The sequence below is a fragment of the Xyrauchen texanus genome, chromosome 11 (genome assembly GCF_025860055.1).
Source record: "Xyrauchen texanus isolate HMW12.3.18 chromosome 11, RBS_HiC_50CHRs, whole genome shotgun sequence".
In the NCBI taxonomy this organism is placed as follows: Eukaryota; Metazoa; Chordata; class Actinopteri; order Cypriniformes; family Catostomidae; genus Xyrauchen; species Xyrauchen texanus.
In genome coordinates this window covers 40,513,859-40,537,479 of record NC_068286.1, presented here as the reverse complement: position 1 = coordinate 40,537,479, position 23,621 = coordinate 40,513,859, and the positions used below count along the sequence as shown (strand labels likewise).

The window sequence follows — 23,621 nt, the reverse complement described above, 5'->3', positions numbered from 1 at the left end:
CTGCTGTAGAACACAAATTAAGATTTTAAAAAGAATATTTCAAAATATTCTATGTAGGTCATCACAATGGAAGTGAATGGGTGCCAAAATTTGTTAGCTCCAAAATCCATTTAAAGGGAGCATAAAAGTAGTCCATATGACTCAAGTATTTAAATCCATGTGTTCAGACATGATATGATATGTCTGGGTGAGAAACAGATCAATATTAAGTCATTTTTATCATAAATTGTCCTCCCTGCCCAGTAAGGGGTGATATGCATTAAGACTGTGAATCACTAAACGGTAGAAGAAGAATGGGAAAGTGAAACTTTCAAACTGAAGTTGAGATTAACTGAGCAGAGAGGACAATTTATAGAGAAAACTGAACTGTTTCTCACCCACACCTAAACTATGGCTTCTGATGACATTGATTTGACCACTGGAGTCTGATGGATTACTTTAATGTGGCTCTTATGTGGATTTTAGAGCTTTAAATCTTTGGCACACATTCACTTGGATTGTATGGATCTACAGAGCTGAAATATTCTGTAAAAATCTTTTGTGTTCACCAGATGAAAGAAAGTCACACATCTTGGATGGCATGAGGGTGAGTAAATGATGAGAAAATTTTACTTTTTGGGGGAACTATTCCTTTAACATCGTGCCACCGTAAGACCATACAGGTAGCATTTGGAAAATACCATGATGGTAATACCATGTCATTCTCTGAAGTACAGTACATTATACCATCACTGTATCGAGGTACTGTTTCTACACTTTATGTAAAGGACACTTATAAGTTAGATGACTGGACATATTGGCATTTGCAGACACCATATTGAAGTTTCAGTTCTCATTTTTAGAATTGTTATTTTTTAGAAAGATTTAAATGTTTTGTCAGATGAACGATTTAAAATAACAGCACAACCCATTGGGGAAACTGTACTGATATTGATCTGTCTTGTTTTCATTCCTGCCAAAAATTTTATATGTGCTACCGTCAGGGCTTTAATCTGGCATACCGGGCATTTTCCCGGTGGGCCGGCGCACTTTGGGGCTGATCAGAGGCGGACTGGCCATCGGGAGAACCGAGCAGGGGCCAGCGCACTTTTGGGCCGATCAGGGGCAGACTGGCCATCGGGAGAACCGAGCGGGGGCCAGCGCACTTTGGGGCTGATCGGGGCGGACTGGCCATCGGGAGAACCGAGCGGGGGCCAGCGCACTTTGGGGCTGATCGGGGCGGACTGGCCATCGGGAGAACCGAGCGGGGGCCAGCGCACTTTGGGGCTGATCAGGGGCGGACTGGCCATCGGGAGAACCGAGCGGGGGCCAGCGCACTTTGGGGCCGATCAGGAGCGGACTGGCCATCGGGAGAACCGAGTGGGCTGGTGGGTTGGCCGGAAACGGGCCGCGATAAACTAAAATGAGCTGCCACGTTATGCAGAACGGAACAGCACCCAACCCCCCAGTTGCATGTGGAATGGCCAATTTCTCTTCCCAGTCCAGCCCTGGCTACCGTGACTGAGGTTCTTTGGAATTTCATCTTTTTGTGTGCATGTTCAGAGACTCAATAATACGACTGGCCTGTTTCCTTATGCAACTGGTAACAATTAGTTTGGGATTTCTATGGAAATGTAGCTTGTAATGTCAACAGTGATCACTGAGTCAGGGTTTATGCCATGTAACATGCCTTGGGGAACCACTTACATCACTTCCTGCCAAAACGGCTCACATAAAACACATGAAAGTTACTACGAGGTGAAAAGAGGGGTTCTCTATGTGGAGGAGAATGTGTTTGAAGGAAAGAAACAAAGGGAATGGTTATTTTTTTCAAAATTTTTCTCAGCACACGTGCAGGAATGCACTTCATTAGTTATGGAAAATGTTTGAAGTTTGGGTCATATATAGCATTTGTGTGTGTCAACATGCTCTGTTTTCTGTGTGTTTATGTGTTCTGTATAAAGACATTTTATAAATAAGGTCCCTCTCTAAGACCTGAAATGGACACTTCAATTATCTGATTTGTGTGTATAAGCCCAGAATATGCATTATTATTATTAATATTTCAGAAAAACATTTGTATCTGCCAAAACTTAAGACCACGACACAGACACTCATAGAAGCACACTCACACACACCTTGCCCACTCAGATTTTGGGTGGGCCAGTTTGACCCCTGCCAGCTGCACATTCTTAACCAGACTAGGGGTTGGTAAACTCTGCACTTCAACCTGCTCCGCTTACACAAACACACACATACACACAAAAATCTCGTTCTCATACCACCAAAATTTCAATGATTTGAGTAATTGAATGCAATTATAGCTAAATTAAAGATTAGAAGTTTAAATGGCAAATAGATGTAGAATTTTAATTTTAATTTTATTTTATTACATTTTACATTTATTTGAAACTGAGTGTTGCTTGCCCATGCAAAACTTGCACAATGATTCTAGGGTGTTGTGGGTGGTTGCCAGGGGTTTGCCATGCAGTTACTAAGGTGTTCTGTGTGGTTTTATCATGCCATGCAGCTGCTAGGGTGTTATCAATCAAATGGTTATGATTTTCCTTCTATAAATGTTCAATAAGATCTACAAAATTACACAGATCATACAATGTACGAATAAAATCATACGGACAAGAAGTATGGGTGAAGGAAAAATAATATAGATAAAAAAGTACAACCAAAATGTATACATAAATAAGATAAATAATAAAAATTAAAAAAAATTATATATATATAGATGTATTTTCTTTAATAAGTCATGGGTAAGGAAAGTTCTCATTTTAGCATATAAGAAAGGATATACAATTTGAATTGAATGTCCATTATTTTACAACTTCAAAAGTGGCAACCCAAAATTTGTTACTTGCAAAAGTTTGATATTTTGAGTTAGAGTTTTTGAAATAATTAGCAATAGTAAAAGTGATGTTTACCTTAACAACCACCTCTAATGACATTTAGAATGAACAATATATTTTAAAGGGCCAGAATGCATAACAAACACCAATAAAAAAAAAAGAATCGTTTTTTTTTTTACATGATTATATATGCATTTTTCATCATATTATATTCTGCTAAATAGTTGTCACTAAGTGGGTGAGTTGACAGATTTAAGTATTAGATTTGTAATTTATAACATATAAAATGTTTCACTCAGATTTTCCCAGTATTTTTATGTGGACAATAATTATCAGTGTGTATCTGCATAATGCTGCCTTACAATAACTGATGTTTCTGCTCGCTATTTATCCAGTCTTTATTATTTACTCACTCACTGACTTACACATACACACACACACACACACACACACACACACACACACACACACACACACACACACACACACACTAAATGATTAATTGAGTGCTCTGTCCTGTTATGTTTTCCGTTGGACACCTGATACAACCTCTGATCCCTAATGCTGTGACAACCTGTGCCCAGGGACCTAACAAGCCCAACAATGTGACCCAACCCTGACCTGAAATGATTGGAGACACACACTTGCACGCATACTCACACACACACAAACACACATATAAAAATAAAAAAACTCTCACTCTCATTACTGAAATGTAACATATGACATATGTCCTTGGGTGGTCCACTGCTGCCCAGCAAGTTTGATGGATTTTCAATGGCTTAGAATTACCACATTATAAACATTTTCACTCAGTCCAAACTAAAGTCTCTATGATAATCTGGTCTTTTGATATCATTCAAGTCCCTCCTTCAGTGTGAGTCTATGGGATTTTTTTGTCTGCTAGCAAAGTCAATTTGCTTCAGAAAGTAAGAGCACACGTAACAGGCCACATGATTTGAGGCACAAGTTTCTTGCCGCAGTTTAATACTTAAGGTCAGGGGTTGTTAAAATCCCTGTTAAAAAGTTAAGTATGAACAATAATAATAGTGATACTTGTCTTAGCAACTACCATATGATCCTCTTGTTTTCTTTATATTTCATCATTTGTTTCTTAGTCCTTTTCTATATCTAGCACTTCACTGTTGTCATTTTCTTTCTTCTTCTTTTCTCGTCTTTTGTTTGAGCCCACTTTTAATGTCTTATCACTTGTATAAGGATGGTGGGCGGTGTGTTTGGGATAGCACATGATAATAGCACTGTAACTCAAATGTAGTTATTCTGAGTATGCCAGAAGTGCTCATAAGTATACATAGTATTTCACTGTCAGTGGCCTTGAAACATTTCTGTGAATTTGAGAGAAAAACAGGCCTACACACAGAGGAATGTAGAGTGCATAATAGAGGTGGACACAGTCACACCACGCTAATATGGCTAACCTGCTACCACCCATCAATTTTATTGTATTTGTGGACTGCTAGTCGAGGGGCATGCATTTACAAAAATCAAGAGTTCTTGCAAACTTGCCACAAATTCGCTACTCATTATTTTCACATGCAAACGAGATTTGCTGAAACTCTTCATTGTTGCCAAAGGTTTTCTGCAGGTTCACCACTAACTGTGAAGAGCTGCAAACTTCTGACACAAATTGCAAGCTAATTTTCACATGAAAAGTTTGCAGTTTGACAGAACTCTCGATTTCTTTTTAAGGGTGGGTCTTGATTTTGACTTTATAATACCCATTGAGGTATTTTAAGGAATAGTTTAGTCATGTTGGTGTTATATAGTATGTGCAGGGTTGGGGAGTAACATAATACATGTAATGGGATTACGTATTTAAAATACAAAATATAAGTAACTGTATTCCACTACAGTTACAATTTAAATAATTGGTAATTACAATACAGTTACATTCAAAATGTATTTTGATTACTGAAGAAACACTTTCTTATGATGCGTTACATTCAGACGAGCAGACAGAGTAGTACGTTTGAAGTAAATTTGGAGCAGAAGAAATAGAAATAAAACTTGTGTAAATGGTCAGCGTTACGTTGAGCTAAAATGCTATTTCTAGCCATTTTACATGCACATGTTAACAGGCACAATCATATTTTTATATCAAGAATTGGCGCCGACTACCACCTCTGGAGTCGCGAGTTTGAATTCAGGGTGTGCTAAGTGACTCCAGCCAGGTCTCCTAAGCAACTAAATTGCCCTGGTTGCTAGGGAGGATAGAGTCACATGGGGTAACCTCCTTGTGGTTGCAATTAGTGGTTCTCACTCTCAATGAGGCATGTGGTAATTTGTGCATGGATCACGAATAGTAGCATGAGCCTCCACATGCGATGTCTCCACGGTGTCATCACAAACTGGTAATTACAAGGGTATAAATGTGGTTAATGAGGACATGTCTAATGTCCCCATAATTTAAATCACTTAAAAATCATACTAAATTATTATTATGTATTAATTATGTTTAAAAAATAATAATACAATTAAATAAAAAAAAAGTTAGGGTTAGGGAATAGAATCTATAGTTCGTAAAGTATAAAAATAATTATGTCTATGGAGAGTCCTCATAAGGATAGCTGCACCAACGTGTGTGTGTGCGCGTGCATGCATGTGTTGTCTTGTGTGTGTTCCCTTGCATAGACTGATTGGGTACAAGACAAGGCTTTATCCAGACATCAGTGGCAGCGCCATCAACAAGGAGAGGAATGTAAAGGGTGGATTTGTCCTCAGCTATGGAGACATGGATCTGTAGTGAAGATTATGTTTTAAGAAGTCTAACCACAGTCTTTCAGATGCCAGATCTATCAAAGGAATATTCCAGGTAAATTAAGCTCAATCAAAAGCATTTGTGGCATAATGTTAAAAGATCATTTTAATATGTCCCTAATTTTCTTTATATAAAAAAAGCAAAAATCTGGGATACAGTGAGGCACTTTCAATGGAAGTAAATGGGTCCAATCTCTGAATGTTAAAATACTCACAGTTTCAAAAGTATAGCCACAAGATGTAAATAAAATGCCTGTTAACATACTAACTTTCTTTTCTGTGCAAACAAAATCCTCGTCCTTTTTTGTGCAAACATTGTTGCCATAAGGATCTGGCCCCATTCAGTTCCACTGGAAGTGCCGCACTGTAACCTGGATTTTTGCTTCTTTTAAAAAAAAAAAAGAGGGATAAGTCGACATATTTTGGGGGGGATTATCACCATTATGCCACAAATGCTGTCAATGGAGCTTAACTTGTTTTGAACCCGGAATATTCCTGCAAACATGTACTCGCCGTTCACACCGAAAGTGCTATTGAATAATGACTTCTTATCTCCGCATACTGATGCACACACCCTCTGACATGAGAATAGTAAGGATATATTAGGCCTGTTTCACACTGCAAGAGTAAGCAAAACATATTTATTGTAAGTGCAAGACTATTCGGTTATAGCTGTACAGCAAGAGTGTCGATTCGGGGCCTATTTTTGCAGCATAGCATGCTCAACTAAGCAGAGAACACATTCTAAATGCTCTATAAACATATTCATCAACCCAGCCTTTTGCAATCTAGGCTTTTATGAAGCAAGATAAAATTATGGAGCGAACTACTCACCCATTGTTTGAAAAAACATGTATATTGGGCAAGTAACACACACTCTCTAATCTGTAAATATGAATGAATTCATATAAAATCATCAATCAAATTTGGAATGATTCTTAATCACCCACTACCTATAACCATTTTATAATTAATGAATGTTATTGAGAGAAATGAAAAATGCAGCAACTTAGAATCACTTTATTTTCTGTAAATAAATAAATTAAAAGACTATAATGTGTTAATCAGAAATTGATTCCTTAAAGGGATAGTTCACCCAAAAAATGTTATCATCTTCATCATTTACTCACCCTCGTGGCATCCCAGATGTGTATGACTTTTTTCTCCTGCTTAACACAAATAAAGATTTTAGTAGAATATCTCAGCTCTGTAGGTCCTAAAAATGCAAGTAAATGGATACCAGATTTTTTAAGCACCAAATTGATAATAAAGGCTGCATAAAAGTAATCCATAAATTACTCCAGTGGTTAAACCTATAGCTTCAGAAGTGTGTGTGAGAAATGTATTAATATATGTTATTTTTTTATTATCCTCCATGCCCTGTAAGTGGCGATATGCACAAAGAATGTGAATAGCCAAAAACAAAAGATGAACAATGTGAAAGTAAAGATTGATAGTAAAAAAGGACTTAAATATTGTTCTGTTTATCACCCACACTTATCATATCGCTTCAGAAGATGTGGATTTAACCACTGGAGTCTTTTGGATTACTTTATTGCTGCCTTCATGTGCTTTTGGAGCTAAAAAATGTTGGTACCCATTCACTTGCTTTGTGAGGACATACAGAGCTGAAATATTCTTCTAAAAATATTTGTTTGTGTTCAGCAGAAGAAAGAAAGTCATACACATCTGGAATGGCATAAGGGTGAGTAATTGATGAGAGAATTTTCATTTTTGTGTGAACTGTTCCTTTAAGGAGATATGTCTGCCTGATGTAAATCTGAAAATGTGTTTGGTTGGTGGAAACTAATGTTGTCAGGCTGATTCAGACATGTTAAATAATATTTTGGACTTGAATCAAACTGGTTAATTTCGATTTTACCGCACAAATCACATTATTAGGTTAACATTTTTTTTAAGTGTACAGCTGCAGTTCTGTTTTACAGCAGAAACGCTGTCCATATGGATTTCACAATGCAAACCTGTTGTTGTAGTTATGCAGCCGCATTGCTTACTCTACCTATGCATGCTGTGTATAACGCTTTATATACTAACATAAAACTAAAGGCAGATATTTTCATGCTTTCTTTTTTTTTATCCCCTTTTCTCCCCAAATTGGAATGCCCAGTTCTCACTACTTACAAGTTCCTCGTGGTGGCCTCAATCCGGGAGTTGGAGGGCAAGTCTCAGTTGCCTCCGCTTCTGAGACCATCAATCCGTGCATCTTATAACATGGCACTGTGTGCATAACACCACAGAGACTCCCAGCATGTGGAGGCTCATGCTACTCTTCACGATCCACGCACAAATGTGGCTTCACGATCCACGTGCCTCATTGAGAGCAAGAACCACTAATCATGACCACGAGGAGGTTACCCTATATAACTCTACCCTACCTAGCCACCAGGCCAATTTGGTTGCTTAGGAGACCTGGCTGGAGTCACTCAGCACACCCTGGATCTGAACTCGCAACTCCAGGGGTGGTAGTCAGCGTCAATACTCGCTGAGCTACCCAGGCCCCTCATGCGTTCTGTTTTTAAAACATCTGATGGACGCTATGTCCATTAAGATTGCAATCGTGTAGCTATCTTGTTCTAAGTTCCTCCACTTTTCACTGATCTACCGACAATTTCGCACATATGCAAACTTAAAAAAAACTCATACCCCCTGCCATGTCACACTCCTTTGATAAGCCACTCTTACCCCTCACATACACAAATATACTTCATGCATTTGGCTTCATGAGGGGAGGATGGGTGGACACAAGGATGAGGGTATGTTAACAAAAGCAAAAGAATGTGGAAACAAAAAACAGGGGTAGATAGAATGCGATAACGGGGCAATAGAAGAATTGGGGGTGAGAGATAGAACATGAAAAAAACAAGAACAAGATAAAATGGATGGATATACTCTGATGTTTTGAAAAGGACTCTGGTAAAGAGAAAGACACATTCTTTATATAATAGGATGCTCCATTTTTAGGGGCAGACGATTGAGGTGTTTCTGTCAGACTGAGCTGTTCCAGTGACCTCTGGATTACACAAGGTCAAAGATCAGTGGACAGACCAGGAGATCTCTGGATGAAGGTCATCCGCAGACAGAGACCCCGACATTCCTTAGTCGCGCCAAACAGAGAACTACAGAAATTCCTGTTTAAAAATAAATAAATAAACGCAAGCAACATATGAACAAAAAACGAACAAGGGAAAAGTTATTAATAGTCATTTTACTGCTTCAGGAAACAGGCACCATTTAACATAAAAACATTTGCTATATATGGAAGCCTCGTAAATGCCTTTGCCAAGTAGATTAATCATTTTTCCAGAGATAAAATAATCACTAACACACACTCTTTTGGGTATTTTTAATTTGTGTGTTTTCCTAAATGAACTGCCCAGTTAAGTCTGAAACGTTTCAAGTGTCGACATGTAAAAAATATGCAGAGGTTCTTTTTGTTGCATACCCTCCTTCTCATAGAATTATTTTTTTTTTTTATCACTCTTATCAGCAATAACTCACATGATCTAACAATGCGTGCATAATCACACACTCACATTAAAATAATGTACACTGTTGGACAATTTCCAGCATATGTAAGCATATATGTATGTACTGTATTTGTATGTGTGTGGGTGTCTGTGTTGCTGGGTATGTGGGATTTCAAGGTTACAGAGTCTACACACATGCCCTTATTTCTTGGCCAGCTGCACTTGGTGGGCATGCACACACATACACAAACACACACACACAGTGTTTAATTCTCAGGGACAGGTGGTAGACTAGTTTGTACTGGCTTGGTTTGAAATGTAGACTATGTTTATAGAGTTACATTGTGAAACTCAATTATTTTACTATCCTCCCTGCATGCTGAAGAAGTGAAATATGAACTCATAAAACGTCATTGGAATTCCATTTTAGAACATATTAAAACATTTGTGGAATGTAAATTAACTTATAGACATGATACCATTTCTGAATAACAAAATATGTCAAATAATTAGCCATTTTTAGTTGTACAATTGATTGTATTATCCTTGAGGTTACATAAATATTAATACCTCTTTTCCATCTTTCTTTTGTTCTCTCTTTTAGATCTCTGCAGTACTTTCTGAGAAAGGTAAGTTTGTATGATAACACGTTTTATTGTCAAATACCTAAGTGGTATAAGTGGATTGAGGCTTACCGTACAGTATGGAAGGCAAAACTGAATATACAAAAACAAATTATGAGGAGACAAAATTATGATTTGAAATGATATGATGGTGTGATATGCTGCCCAGTATAAGGAACTGTGTGTCATTTTCAGTTAATATTTTGAATACTGGTTTCTTACCCTTTTATCAAACTGCAAAATCGAATGACCCATAAGGTGCCCTGAAATGAAAGATGTAAATGAGATTTTGCAAGTTCCATAGTCAAACCATACATACAACCTTGGTTTGAGTATGAGTATGTCAACTGCTGGCAGGTGCTGCCCAGTTGAACAATCAGGCTGCTGATATCAGAACAGAGAGCTGTAGATGTAACTGGAAATGGAAGATTATTACTAGGGCGATATGTATCTAGAACAAACCTATTCATTCCCTTACGGATATATGTCCATTTAGTGACTAAAAGAGATACTTTGTTAGGGCATAGCAAAGCCCTTCAGCACAGTCTTACCCTGCTGCCAGTCTCACCCTAAGGCTAAGTCTGCTACTTAGCATGGTAGCTATTAGCAGATAGCTGGTAGCCATTCACTGCTTTATGTTTTCGTTTAATGTTTACTTACCCCTGTCTATCAACTGTCAGATATGTATTGTCAGTCTTTTAGTCACTTGTTGTTCACCGTTGTTGTTCACTGTACCCTACAAATAAGGCCTACAAGTATGTTTTAAGTGCTAACTAGCAAACAAGTGCCTTAAACTACCACATACCAACCTAGAAATTCATGATGGTCTTAGCTGGCCTTTTCAGAAGCGATGTCACTCAAGATATTCTTTTGTCAGTAAAATATTACAAGGTTAAGCCCTCAGCTCTGAGATGTTCTCCCAAAGATGACCCAGAATACAAGATTCTAATATAAGAGCATCGTCCAAATTTCAAGCTAAAAATCATGTTTATTTAGGAGGTGTTTTTATCCAAAGCAACTTATTTAACACACGCACGCATGAAAAGAGCAGAAGTAGTTACATTCAGTTTACTGGGTACTCTTAGAACCTGCTACTATTTTGTTTGCAGACTAGTACTTAACCAGTATACTACCACCACCCTAGCATCCTAAACATTATAAGAGAACCTCACATCAATACGACTTGCAGACTTCTGTTCACATCTGGTTTGTGTTGATCGGATATCAGGCAAACCATGGGAGATCGTTCTATTCTGACCCCCAATGTCTCCCTGGAATCAGAATACAAAACCAGAAAGCAAAAGGATCTAGGAGACACAGCATGAATTTGCGCCTGTCTCCATCACCTACTTGGAGCTTCTCTTGTCTAGTCTGAGAAACTGGTTTATGTGCTAGAGAGAAAAATAGATGACATGATTAATCACTCATGTTTCAAGGATTTTTACATGCTTTTCTGTCTTTCACATTTCGGTTGTGATGATCTTTTAGATATTCGTAGCAAGCCCACAAAATTTTTAGATGTTTTGTATCCCGTTGAGTTCAGGAACAGTGTAGGCTATTTGCGTTATGTAATGACCCCCTGTGGCTATGTGGCTTGGTATTTTGGTCTGTGATGGATGATAAAACGCAGGCCTGATGGCAGCACAATGGCCCCCTGTTTCAAGCACATCAAAGCCTCTCTATATCAGGCCAGGAATGTGGGGTGCACAGTCTGGTTACATCATGCAAACCTTGCCCCAAGACTTAGATCATGCATGGTTAATTTTCGTGTTGTTATGGCAATGGACTATTGGGCTGCATCGCCAGATGCTTACGTCTCTGTTTATATTCACATCCCTTGCCCTGGTTAGGCCTTGAAAGTGTGTAATTGCTATTATCTAATCTGAAAAGATATAGCAAACCATATTAAAGTTGGAGAAGGTGATTGATGCCAATCCAGGAACCATCCCTGATGATAGCATACCTTCCCACACTGGACGCTGTAGAGTTTGTTAAGACCAAAGAGGGACCATGCTTTTGACTCAGAGGAGCATTGTTTTGTATGTTTTTTATTATTATTATTATTATTTAAATGTGTATGGGAGAGTGAGTAAAGGAGTTCCACTGGCATGAAAGCTCAAAATTGCATTCAGGGCCACTTTTAGGTAATGCATTTGAGTGCATTATATGTTTCATGCTTAGTTTTTCAGTTGTTCTGGCTCTAATATAGACAAATAGATGTGGCTGGAGGATTAACATTTTTAACCTTACAACTGCATCTTCAGAAAATCATCAGAGGTTCTCACATTCATTCACATGAACAAATTGCCGTGTGGCAATATGGACGAAGCCTAAACCAGCATTATGTTATGCACTGATTCAACATTAAAAAAATGTTTGTAACAAATGAAAGCAGAATTAAAGTGAGGTGACATTGTTCTTCTCCGTCTATCTGTTATTGACGTTAAGTGGTCTAAAATTACACATAGAAACATTTTATTTACTTTGTTCAGTCTGTGGCTAGATATGGAGAAGCCAAGAGTAAGCTATCCTGAAAAGATCCAAAGCCTATCAGTGTCTTCACAGTTGTAAGTTGCAAAAATTTTTGGGGACTGTAGATAATAATGTTTATTTTGAAGCAGATGTTAAGTCTAGTCAGTACCTGAAGGGTCTGTTCTACCAAGCTTGTGCACTTACTGCAGAGACAGAGGAGATCCAGACAGCAGGATGCTCGTGCATTGCAGGGCTTAGGAGAAGGTTAAAAAAAATATTTTGGTGGAGATGACAGTTTACATACATAATCTCCAAATCTTATTGCTAGCCTGAACCTGGATGAAATGTTTTGGAATTGACAGAATGATCTGTTGATCGATTGACTTTATTGAACCTGTGTGCGTAATGTGCACCTGATCTGTGCAGTACAGAAAGAACCACATGTAATGCAAATAAATACAGAGTATTTATTATAAAGTCCACAAAAGTTCAATATTCTCTCTAAAGCTAAATCAAAAAAATATGTATTATTAAATGCACTATATACACAAATATATGACATTTATACTAAATTAATGACCACATTATTTTCCAATATTTTGCTTTTGTACATATCAAATCATATATCATAATTATGGTCTGCCAGTGTTGAATTAATTAACTGAGCTTGAGCATCACAGCATGGAACAGTTGAAATATGGTCATTACTTATTCCACCACACCTATCTGGAAGGAACAACACAGTTCATTGTTATACTGGGTAATAATGTCACTTCAAAATATGTGAAGCATTACCAAAGGCTTTCTGGATGTCCATCGTAGCCGAGCAACAACATCGGATATAGTATTCTCAGCTGCAGAATTCTTGTCAATAAAAGGGAAAAGACCCAGCGAACTAATTATTCAGAGGCTTTTCCAAACAGATGATTCCGAAGCCAATCTTTAGTGGTCAGCCTATAATAAGCTTCGGGGACAGGAGCAATGGGCTTTTGCAAATGGTTTAAAATCATATTATACCATGGTCGGTTCGAATACTCGATTCTGACTGGTTGGAATGCATAAGTTAAAACTGTTTAATGCACAGGTTGTTCCAGTCAGTTTTACGAGAGTTTTACGCCTCTGTTCAAACGACCCTGGACGCGAATATACAGTAGTCTCAGAGCTAGAATTAACAGTCACATCATAAAACAACATCAACAAGTCATGCAGTGCCATCTTTAAATCAGCTGTGAAGTGCTACAGGAAACACGGACAGACAGCAGTGTTCATCAGCCCAGTTTTACTCACCCAAAGCTCTTATAAGGAAAGAATGGTTTGACATTTAGCTGTTTTGCACGGAGGAAGAGAGAAAGTAACCGGGACCTATTGAATGCGCCTTTCGCTATCCGGCAAATCGAGGCAAAGACAATGTATATTGTAATATAAAAACATCATCTAAAATTGCTGCCCTGCTCAACCTCTAGAGGGCGCCCTGCAATCACACATCACTTACTGAAGCTTTGAATGGAGACCGTTTCATAACACGCAGCCTTTTGCTGTCATGTAAGGTCACATCGCAATTCAATTTTTAATTCAATCAATTGTGCAGCCTAAATATTTATGCGATATGGAGGTCTCAGAGGTCAAAGTCTACAGGTTTAGAGTGTTTTGGATGATTTTCCCCTCATCTTGTAAGTGCTACTTTGATGTGGATGAATAGGAATTAAATAGTACATGTTCTATGGAATGCTAACCCTTTTAGATTATATTTACAACATTTATAATGCAAGTCACGTTACTTTTAGCCAACACATCCTCTTCTGTAAAGCCCAATTGTTACACACCGGATGTTCTTCTTCAGAAAACAAGCAGGAAGTGATATTCCATGAAAGAGCAAGATAAAAGAGGCAGAATTTTCACTAAAGTACCATTAAGGCGAGAGAAAGGCAGTGGAGGAAATGAAAGACACAGTGGCCGGTTTTCATAGCATGCCCACCCACACATTATCTTGATTGAAATCCACTTTATTATGATGTGCGACCAGGCCTCCTCCCTCAGAGACTAACATTAGCTATTATTAAGTACAACTACAAAACTGATCTCAAGGCTGCTCCTGTAAAAATAACCTCTCATACTTTCTTATCTTCATTGAGTTCGGGACCTATAATCATGCCTGCAGAACTCCTTTCTCTCCCTGCCGTTTGCCCATAGTTGTTTGATGTGCGTTTATCCTAGAGCATTTCTGCCCCTATCACACCTATTCCCGCCACGGCTCAGAATTTGGGTGCAGCACAATGGACCTATTGCTCCTACCTGACTTTTCTCACTGACCTGCATCTGGGGTTGAGACCATGCTGGGTGGGGGACATAGGCTCAGGGGAATGAGGAGAGGATAGGGATGAAGCATTATTGGAGTGCTTGAGGAACTGTCAATGCAGAGACTGGCCACACATTCCTGCTACTTCTTGCAAGTGGCTTCCTCAGACCCATGACTGCACAGACAAGTGCAAAAATCATGCACATACAGGCCTGGATTGGTGAAGTGATAGCAGTATATTGTTTCTTTTTTTATCCAAATACCTCTCTTGGCTTGATTCTGACAGTTAATCTTAATTTGACATTATATTTACTTAATTAATTTACATTAAAACAATGGCTGGTGATATAATATTGGTGGGCCATTCATAACCTTTAGAGCAGCCTTTAATTTCAAGTCTAAGCCTTCAGGAAGAAGGAATGTAATAAATTATCCTGAAGGGTGGAGCATCATCAGAGCAGGATGTCTGCTTTGTCTATCAATATTGAAAGGGGAAAACATTAACAACACTCATTCCCGGCATCCATCCAGTAGAAATGCTACTTGCAGACCTTTGACTTGAACAATTCAGTAGAGCTCTTCACAGTGAAGTCAAGATACTTTAGTCTGTCTCACTTGTTAAAACTATGAGAATAAAATGTATTTTAGGCTAAAAAGAGTTGGCTTTCTAAATGCTACTTTTACAAGATTTTCATTTGAATTTGCTGTTCCTTTAGTATGAGTGTTTGATCAAATTTGATCTTATTAGTTGTTTTCCCAGAAAAATTCCAAAGATATGCGTGCACTTACTGGACACATGATCTTGGGGTTTTACCATTGTCTGATCCCAGCATATGACCCTGGGAAGCCCCACTTTGGTCATCAAGTTCTAACACAGTTTCAATACTTGGATTTCCATGAGCCTGGGTGATTAAGATATATTACAATGGTGTCATCAGTTTTGATAGACTATAACTGGGAAAAGGAAATTGTTGAGTCACATTCTGAGAAGAATAATTTCCTTTTGTAGCTTGTTACTGGAAAAACACCTTGGATATGGTTTTCCTCCTCTGCATAGATGCATTGATTAGCTACCTGCATTTCCTCTCACCAAGCTGGAAATGGTGCTTTGTTATCTTTGTGCTAATCGTTTTCCATAGTTAAAACAAGCTTCTCTAATAGCGCTCATGAATGTGCAATAAACATTTGGATTTTCACTGGAGAAATATTGAAATTTCAGCATGTTTCTGACCAAAACCAATTGTTTGCCTTATGAAGACTTTTATGAAATACTTTTGATTCCTTTATTTACCCTCCTGTTGTCTTCGGGTCATTTTTGAACCAAGACAGGTAAAAAATACATTATGCTCTATCTATAGTCTTTTTTTTCTCTCTCTCCTTAAACATTAGATTGAACTATTACTGCACCTTCCTAAAACCCTGTAACACTAAAACAATTTATTTGACGTTAATGGGAAGGATTTGTTGCTATGGATGTGCAAATTGGGCCCATTTTTACTACTGGAAAAGGTAATAGAGATATATTTGAGTAGTTGGAATGTACTAAAATTGTTACTCAAAAATGTATACTGTTGATTTTCTACAAGCAGAATAAAAAAATGAATTGTTATTACACAGCTGAGATATTAGAAAATGGCAAAAGTAATTGAAATAAATGTAAATTGAGACATTCTTGGCCAATGTTGCCAAGTTTAAATCATTATCTAAATTTTACTTCATTAATATTCGAATATATATATATAATATATACCCCTATCATTATATATGTTGGGACCACAATAAAACTGACTTTTGCCATGGGGGGGGCGTTTAGTGCCGTTGTACACTAATCTAGATTGGATGCATTTTGAATGGTTTTCAATACAGGTCAAAAATTACCTTAAGGACAAAAGGAGGGTTAAGCTTAAAAAATGAGCCAAGACATGGATGCAAGAAAATCATGACAGTTTTCATTTTTGGGTGAACTATTTCTTAAACTGGCTTAACCAGCAAGCCTCCCTTGGTTGACCAGTTTCATCAGACAGACAACACTGGCTGACCAGCATTGGTGAACATTATGGCTATGTTGGAAATCCATGTTGGTCTAAGCATGTCTTTTCAGAAGGGATAGTTGTCTGAATTTCATAGTGTAAGAGAAATGTACACCCCAGCAGTAAACAACTCAATAAATACACATGCACATGACAAGATCTTTTAATAGTTTAATCACTGAATCACCTCAAAGACTCTAAGTGTCCTTAGATTCCATAGAGTCCCTATCTAACAAGCAGTCCTGCCACACAGACTACATTTCCACGCCAATTCTCAGAGACGGTCATGCCAAAATTGGTTAGGTTTCACATGGAATGACCTAACTGTCCCAAAGCAACCTTACTCTCTCCACAGATCCTGGCCTGACCTCATGTTTGTCTACTTTATTCCCAAAGGCAGTAGTAGCATGTCATTAAAGACTGATGTTTTCTTTAGACGTGACAAGATAAGGTTCCAGCAACAAGCAATTTGTCTGTGAACACCAGGTGCGATGGAACACCCTAAAATGAGGATATTAAGACACTAAAATGAGGATAATTCACATACAATTTAGAAAAAAGAGCAATTACAGATGGACCAGTCTGTTAATTGAATGCAGCTAATTGTCTCACACAAGCTCCGAAACGCTTTCTACGGCAAGCTCTGAGGTGTTAACTACACAATCACACGCATACACAGGACAAAGTTATGTTATGAATTGCATCCTTAATTCAGTCTGCATGATTGTTTATGTTCATGCAGTACTCCTGTTGTTATTTCGCCGATCTCCATGTGACAGGGATTAACATGGAAAAGAGACCTTTTATCACATGTCATGGCGTCGTGTTTGGTTAGGACACGGTGTAGGCATGGCACCTTAATCACTATAAATATGTCCCAGAACTCTTTCCACCGCTTACATCCCCACTTTTATTTTCCTTTTTGACGCCCTACTGTGTCCTATGACTTCCAAACTTCTCCCTTTTACTTCTTCGTTCCGCTCTTGGTATGAAGAGCTAAAACCAACTATTGTAGATTTAACTGTTCAAATATGGAGATTTGATTAGTTTTCTTATAGGGAAGCATCTATTTGAAGACTGTCTTCTTGTAGGAATGCTTTTAGATGTCTCCTTGGAAAGGCATTTTTTCCCAAGATTGTCTCTTTCTTGTATATGGTTCTATTTAATTTATTGATGTAACATTACAGGTTGTTAATATCAGTGTATTGTTTTTTAAAAACACCAGTACATGGATTTCGAAACATCTAGAGAATAAGCAGTTCTTTGGAATTAAATCTTTCTCCTATGGTAAAACCCTTTTTGGTTCCAACAGTAGTCTTTATTTTTAAGCACTGGCTAATTAGCTGATTGATAATGTTCTGTCTTATGCCATTTGTATATGATTTTGCAGGCAATGTCCACTGCAGATGCCTAAGGTCATACCCATGCTTTGCCAAAATATATTGGACAGGAATGGGATAAGAGGCTTGTTTAGATTTTTTTTAGCATGAAATCATTTTTTGAAATGTCTATTTAGAACACTTTTAGGTCCATGTGTGGGCCCTTAGGCAGTCCCATGATTGAACAACACAAGACTATGTAGAAGTCTTATGATATGACCGCAATTTTAACAGGAAACACAATAATGGTGACTTGTTTGCTTCTGTGTAGGTATCTGTTTGCTTGGGTGGAGATAATTTTTTTTTCTTTACCTCAAAAAACTCTTCCTCTGACAAGGGTCTTGGCTTGGCTGCTAGACAATTTCATCATTATCCACCAGCTTCCTTTTCCCTTTTATGAATCTGTTCTTCTCCATAGCATCTTTTCTGTAACACACTCATAGATGGGATACAAAGAGAAATAAAAAGAGACAGGCACCTTGATTATCCTCACAGAGCGCCAGCCAGATTAAGACATTTGCACCTCTCAGAAGACAGAAAAGTTCCTCATTCACCAAAAAACAAGAGTAACTTGTCATTGATACAATCACTTCAGGAATGGATGTCAGACAGCACCCAAACGCAGAGTTAGAAAACAGGGAAAGAACTCAAACTCCCACAAGGGTGAAAAACAATAAACGTAAACTAGAATTGTAAAAACAATACATGTAAGTATAATCCAAGCAAGGGCAGGGGAAACGAGAAGCAGGACTGACCAGACCGAGATAGGTATGGGAATAATATATAGGACCAACCCACTTGGCCGACTGGAAAACAAGCACACAAGACTGGAAAGAAGATGAACTGGCACTGGACTGCAAACATGAGGAGACAAAAATAGGGAGAGAATTCAAATGGGTTAACAGGGGACAGGTGAGGCAAATTAACTAATAATAAGCAAACAAGGAGGCGGGGTATGATGTAAGACAGAGAGACACGTGGCGATACAGAAACAAAACAAAGCCACGTGCTCACACAAGATAACAAAACACCCAAATGGCTTGAGTGCACATCCCTAAGACAATAAGGCAATATGCCTCCATGCCAACTGACAAACATGATGAGAGAATGTGTAGCAACAGCAAACAAAGCGATGCCATGCATTCTCACACTAAACGAAATGTACACTATGCACACAACAGGTGACAAAACAAGACAGGACACCTGTGCGAGAGTTCGGCCACACACACACCCAACACCTTAGACCGAAGTGACCAAACCTCAGCTCAACATGAAGACAACTTCAACTTGCGACTCGGGTGTGCAACGCAACACAAGCGCGATGCGAGGCGCACCTGTGTTCGAGAGAGACAGACAAAATATTGATGCGAGTGCATGCTGCCAAGATGATATTAGCTCGATGCACCCACATCAATAACACACAGATATGGGGCACGAGTGTCCGGATCCTGACACAGAACGAATCTGAACCAGACAGGAAGTCAGGATCCAGACACCTTGCTCACGACATGAAACAAGACAGTCCAAAGAGTGCACGGCAGGGAATACAACCGAAACCGTGTGCTCACACAAAGACAGACAACAAAACACAAGACAGACATGGGGCGATAATGCCATGGTCCTGTCAGACAAAAACCTAGACTGACAGAGTGACAGGACCGTGACAGTGGAATGTTCAGGAGTTTGGAATCATCTCAAAACATGTACGTGTTCTTAATTGTGTGTGCGTTTGAGTAAAAAAAAGTAGGGTGAAGTGTTTCCTGACTTACACATTACACAATACACATCAGGGCTCCAGACTGCGACTAAAATGGTCACAAATGTGACCAAAAATAATTGATTGTGATAGTAATTTTAAATCTAGACACCACTGGTGACTGTCAGGTTGTGTACGTTCATGTGTGGTTTCATCAGATCTTGTGAGTTATTGAATAAATATTTAGAGGACGCACCAGTGTTTCTCGTGCCACTTTTCACCTGTTCTGTTGTGATGATGAGCTCGCTGCACCGTACGCAACAACAAACCCAACATGAGAGATTCATGAACAAATGACTCTTTTTAACTGGATATAACCAAGAATATCCCAAAAAGAACAGTAGGTTTGAACTCAGGGGCTCAGGTTAGCAGTCTGAATCAGATTCACTTTCCAGCTAATCATCAAGACTTAAGACCTGACGGGGCGCAAAGCACGCCCCTCCCCAGGTTTGTCTGCAGAACAAAAATGGGCTTTTCCTAATCAGTGGGTATTTTCAAACCATTGAGATTCCCTACTTCCAATGATTAGTTTACAAACACCCATCCTGGCTTGGAAATGGCCACTGATTTCCACACTGAGATTTCCTACTTTCATTGGATAGTTTAGAAACGTCCATCCCGGTTTGAAAACCACCACCGATTTGCTCCGCTCAATGACGAAAGGAAAAGAAAAAGGCGGTGATACTAGGTACACCCTACTCTTGAGAGAAGAGATGAACATGGGGGGTTTCATAGTCCCTTGTGTATTTCGGGCTTCTTTATTATTAAGAGTCCCATATTGTTTACCTCTTTTTTCTTCTTCTGGTAATTATTGATTGGGATTGGGATGAGGATTGTAAAATCACAATAAAATGCATCTGGGATTTCATTCAATTTACACTCTTGCAGTCTCTATGTCTGGGCCATCCGGTAACAGCAGTAGCGATTTCTCAGGGCCAGCAAAGCCTTCTCTGCTGGTGTAACATGCCTAATAAACAAATATTTTTCATCCTTTCATTCTCATTAACCTTTTTGCCTATATATTTCCAATCGCTTTCCACTCCTAATTCATCTACAAACAAATAGTAAAAAAAACAAAAGTTTATCCAATCAGAAATTCTCCTCAATGCTTACAAGCAAAGTTGGACAACTGTTTCACAAATCGGGCCATCAGGCCTTCAGAATTTCCACAGAATCCCTCAACACTGCAGTGAATAGGCATCTAAATTCAGATTGTCAGATTCATCAGCCAATCAGATTGATTTATTTGTTCCTTGTGGATGTGGTCTTTAGATATGTCCCAGTCCAGGCCTTCTATCTGGTCTTGGGTGACTCAATCATGTGATGTATGCAATTTGAAAACGAAGAGCGTGAGATCTTGCTGACAAGTTGGCTGTCACTGCCACATCACAATTGAGAAAGAGATCCTTATGGATTTAAAAACCTGAGATGTTCTGCATGATCGTGCGATTGATTAATTAAACAGGAAAGGAGGACTGATTTTCACTTCAAGTAAATTGGTAAGTGCTTTTTTTTTTTTTTGTATCAAAGTGCCTGTGTATACCAAAAAATAAAAAATTAATTAATTAATTAATTTTTGCATCATTATTGCTGAGCTTTCATACAAAAAATGTTAAATACTAAATCATAAGTCAGGATGAGGATGGGTTTATATACATTTTATTGCACCCTTGAAGCTCTTTGATAATGTTGTCACACAGAGTTAGTACAGTTAAAATTGCAGTGCAAAATCTTAAACATATGTAAATAATATAAACAGGTGACAACATGGTTTTAACAGTCATTTATGCACTCATCTGCTCAATTTAAAAGAAAAATATATATATATATTCTAATCAGCCTCCAGACCGCTGTGTACATGTTCTTGGGCTTGTCCAGCAGGAGAATTGAAATAATTTTTGAAAGTGTCTCGAGTGTTTTGGGCCTCGGCAGTTGACCGATTTCCCTGCCAACATCTGAGCGCTTGTAGCATGCCCTTGCTAACACAGCTGTCCTCCACTGGGGGCTCATCTTGTGAGGGTTCAGATGACTGCAAGTAATTGCTGAGGATACATGCAGCTTTCACTACAGACTCCACAACAGAGGGGCTGAACTGTAAACGGCGCTGGAAAACTCTGAACCGCTGACTGAGATTGCTAAAGCAATTTTCAGAAATGAGTCGTACTCGAGACAAGCGATAGTTAAAAAGTATCTTGTCCAGTGGGGGGTGTCGTCCAGGGTATGGCCGGAGAAGGTACGCCTTCAGTGGGAAAGCTTTATCCACCACTAATACGTGGTTCACTTTTCCCAGCTCAGGAGCACCTGGAAGCTCTGTTGGTGGAGGAACATTAAAAGTTCCATCTCTGAGTGCTTTTCCAAGCTCTGAATGGGAGAAGACATCCCCATCACTGTTGCTCCCATAGCTTCCGACATCAACTGCTAGGAAGCGGCAATCTGCATCTACTAGGGCCAGCAAAACCACCGAAAACTTTCCTTTATAGGAACCAGAATTTGCAGGGGCCTGAATAAGAATTTGTTTACCATTCATAGCTCCCAAACAATTTGGGAAGTCCAATTTGTCTTGGAACCTCCTGGCAGTGCTCCTCCACATCTCTTCTGTGGGCTCTGGCATGTATTCGTTCTTGAGACACTGCCAAATTGCATCACAGGTCTTGCCAACTATCCCTGCTACAGTTGAGATGCCTAGTAGAAAGCTGGATGCAATTGTATTGTATGAGTCTCCAGTACTTAGGAAACTGTATAAAAAATTTAAAAAAGAAGAAAAATGCACATTGTTAGAACATCTGCCGTGTGAAAATATGTTCCAAATAAATAAATGTGCACAATACAAGCCAATAAAATCAAGTAAAAGAACTGACCGTAAACAAACAGCCAAACGCTGCTCGGGGTCGATTGGTTTGCGCAATTTTGTTTCAGATCGTGTCAACGAAGGTGCCACCAGCTGAAGCAAACACTCAAATTCACTCACAGACATCCTGAAGTACTGATGAAAATTCTCATGATGCAACTTCAACTCCCCAATCAGTCTATGAAACCCCCCATGTTCACCTCTTCTCTCAAGAGTGGGGTGTACCCAGTATCGCCGCCTTTTTCTTTTTCTTTTCCTTTCCTCATTGAGCAGAGCAATAATAAACTCATCCTCACTGCTGCTGCTGCTGCTGCTTGTAAATATATCCATGATCAATTATATTCTTTTTTCATTCAGCTCACTAGAGTAGAAATGAGCTCACTCATTTTCCCTTCTTACTGTGATTCTAAGACTGTTTTGCAATCTTTTAAATGTTACTTCTTCTCTGTGTTAAGCAGAGGGTAGACCAGCTGATTTGGGGATCGCTCCCCCTACTGTACTGGAGTAAAATGTATTGTTATTTAGCAGCAACTATTGTATTAAGATTAATGTGCTAACAATTAATATTTCTTTATCTTTTGGTGTTAATGTGTTTAAAAAAACAAATTAAAACCATAATACTATTTGAAGGTCTCAAAAACTAAACCTGTTTGTTTTTCGGAATGAATGTTTAAGAGGCTAGGGCTGGGAGAAAGGAAGCCTATCTCCTCTAACTTTATCTCAGAGGTCATTAAGTAAATTGGCAGCTCTGGTGGCATTTGCTTGTGTTTTTTCTGTGCTATTCTTGAGCGTCCATTGTAGTGCATCCTTTAGCTGGCCAATTAGACCTGATTGCTCGCTTCAGTGGTGCATTACTGGGAATGCAAAAGCACTAATCCCAAATTTACGTCCTTGTGACAACGTATTCTAAACAAACAGTTGCTACTATTATCTTCACCCTTCTTTAAATGCTCATAAACTCACTCGTTTCACACCCCAACACACATCTTTTCACCCACATAGAGGGCTGTAGCATTCTTTACTTCTGGGGGGGGGGCATATACCACCCTCTTCACTCATTAATTTTCAAACAATGTGTACATGTTATATTATATTATATTATGTATGTATC

General features: G+C 38.7%; 2 protein-coding genes across 4 annotated transcripts in view; one reads left to right on the top strand and one right to left on the bottom strand.

Moving 5' to 3' along the window:
* The window catches only part of LOC127651749 (rho GTPase-activating protein 7-like), a 137,111-nt gene that overhangs the window by 30,865 nt on the left and 82,625 nt on the right, over positions 1 to 23,621 (top strand). For all 3 annotated transcript variants that reach the window (XM_052137743.1, XM_052137742.1, XM_052137741.1), the window contains one exon: positions 9,711 to 9,735. In XM_052137743.1, the coding sequence (XP_051993703.1) occupies positions 9,711 to 9,735 (25 nt within the window). The remainder of the gene's footprint in view (positions 1 to 9,710; positions 9,736 to 23,621) is intronic.
* On the bottom strand, positions 19,718 to 23,509 carry LOC127651763 (uncharacterized). The gene is made up of 2 exons (XM_052137771.1): positions 22,521 to 23,509; positions 19,718 to 22,397 (listed from the first exon to the last, which is right to left on the bottom strand). Exons 1-2 carry the CDS (start codon positions 22,838 to 22,840, stop codon positions 21,494 to 21,496), a joined length of 1,224 nt encoding a protein of 407 aa, XP_051993731.1. The 5' UTR covers positions 22,841 to 23,509; the 3' UTR covers positions 19,718 to 21,493.

Coding starts and splice junctions, on each gene's coding strand:
- LOC127651763 (XM_052137771.1), bottom strand. CDS start 22,840: ATGGATATATTTACAAGCAGCAGCAGCAGCAGCAGTGAGGATGAGTTT. Junction 22,398..22,520: donor CGTTTGGCTGTTTGTTTACG/GTCAGTTCTTTT, acceptor TTTTTTATACAG/TTTCCTAAGTACTGGAGACT.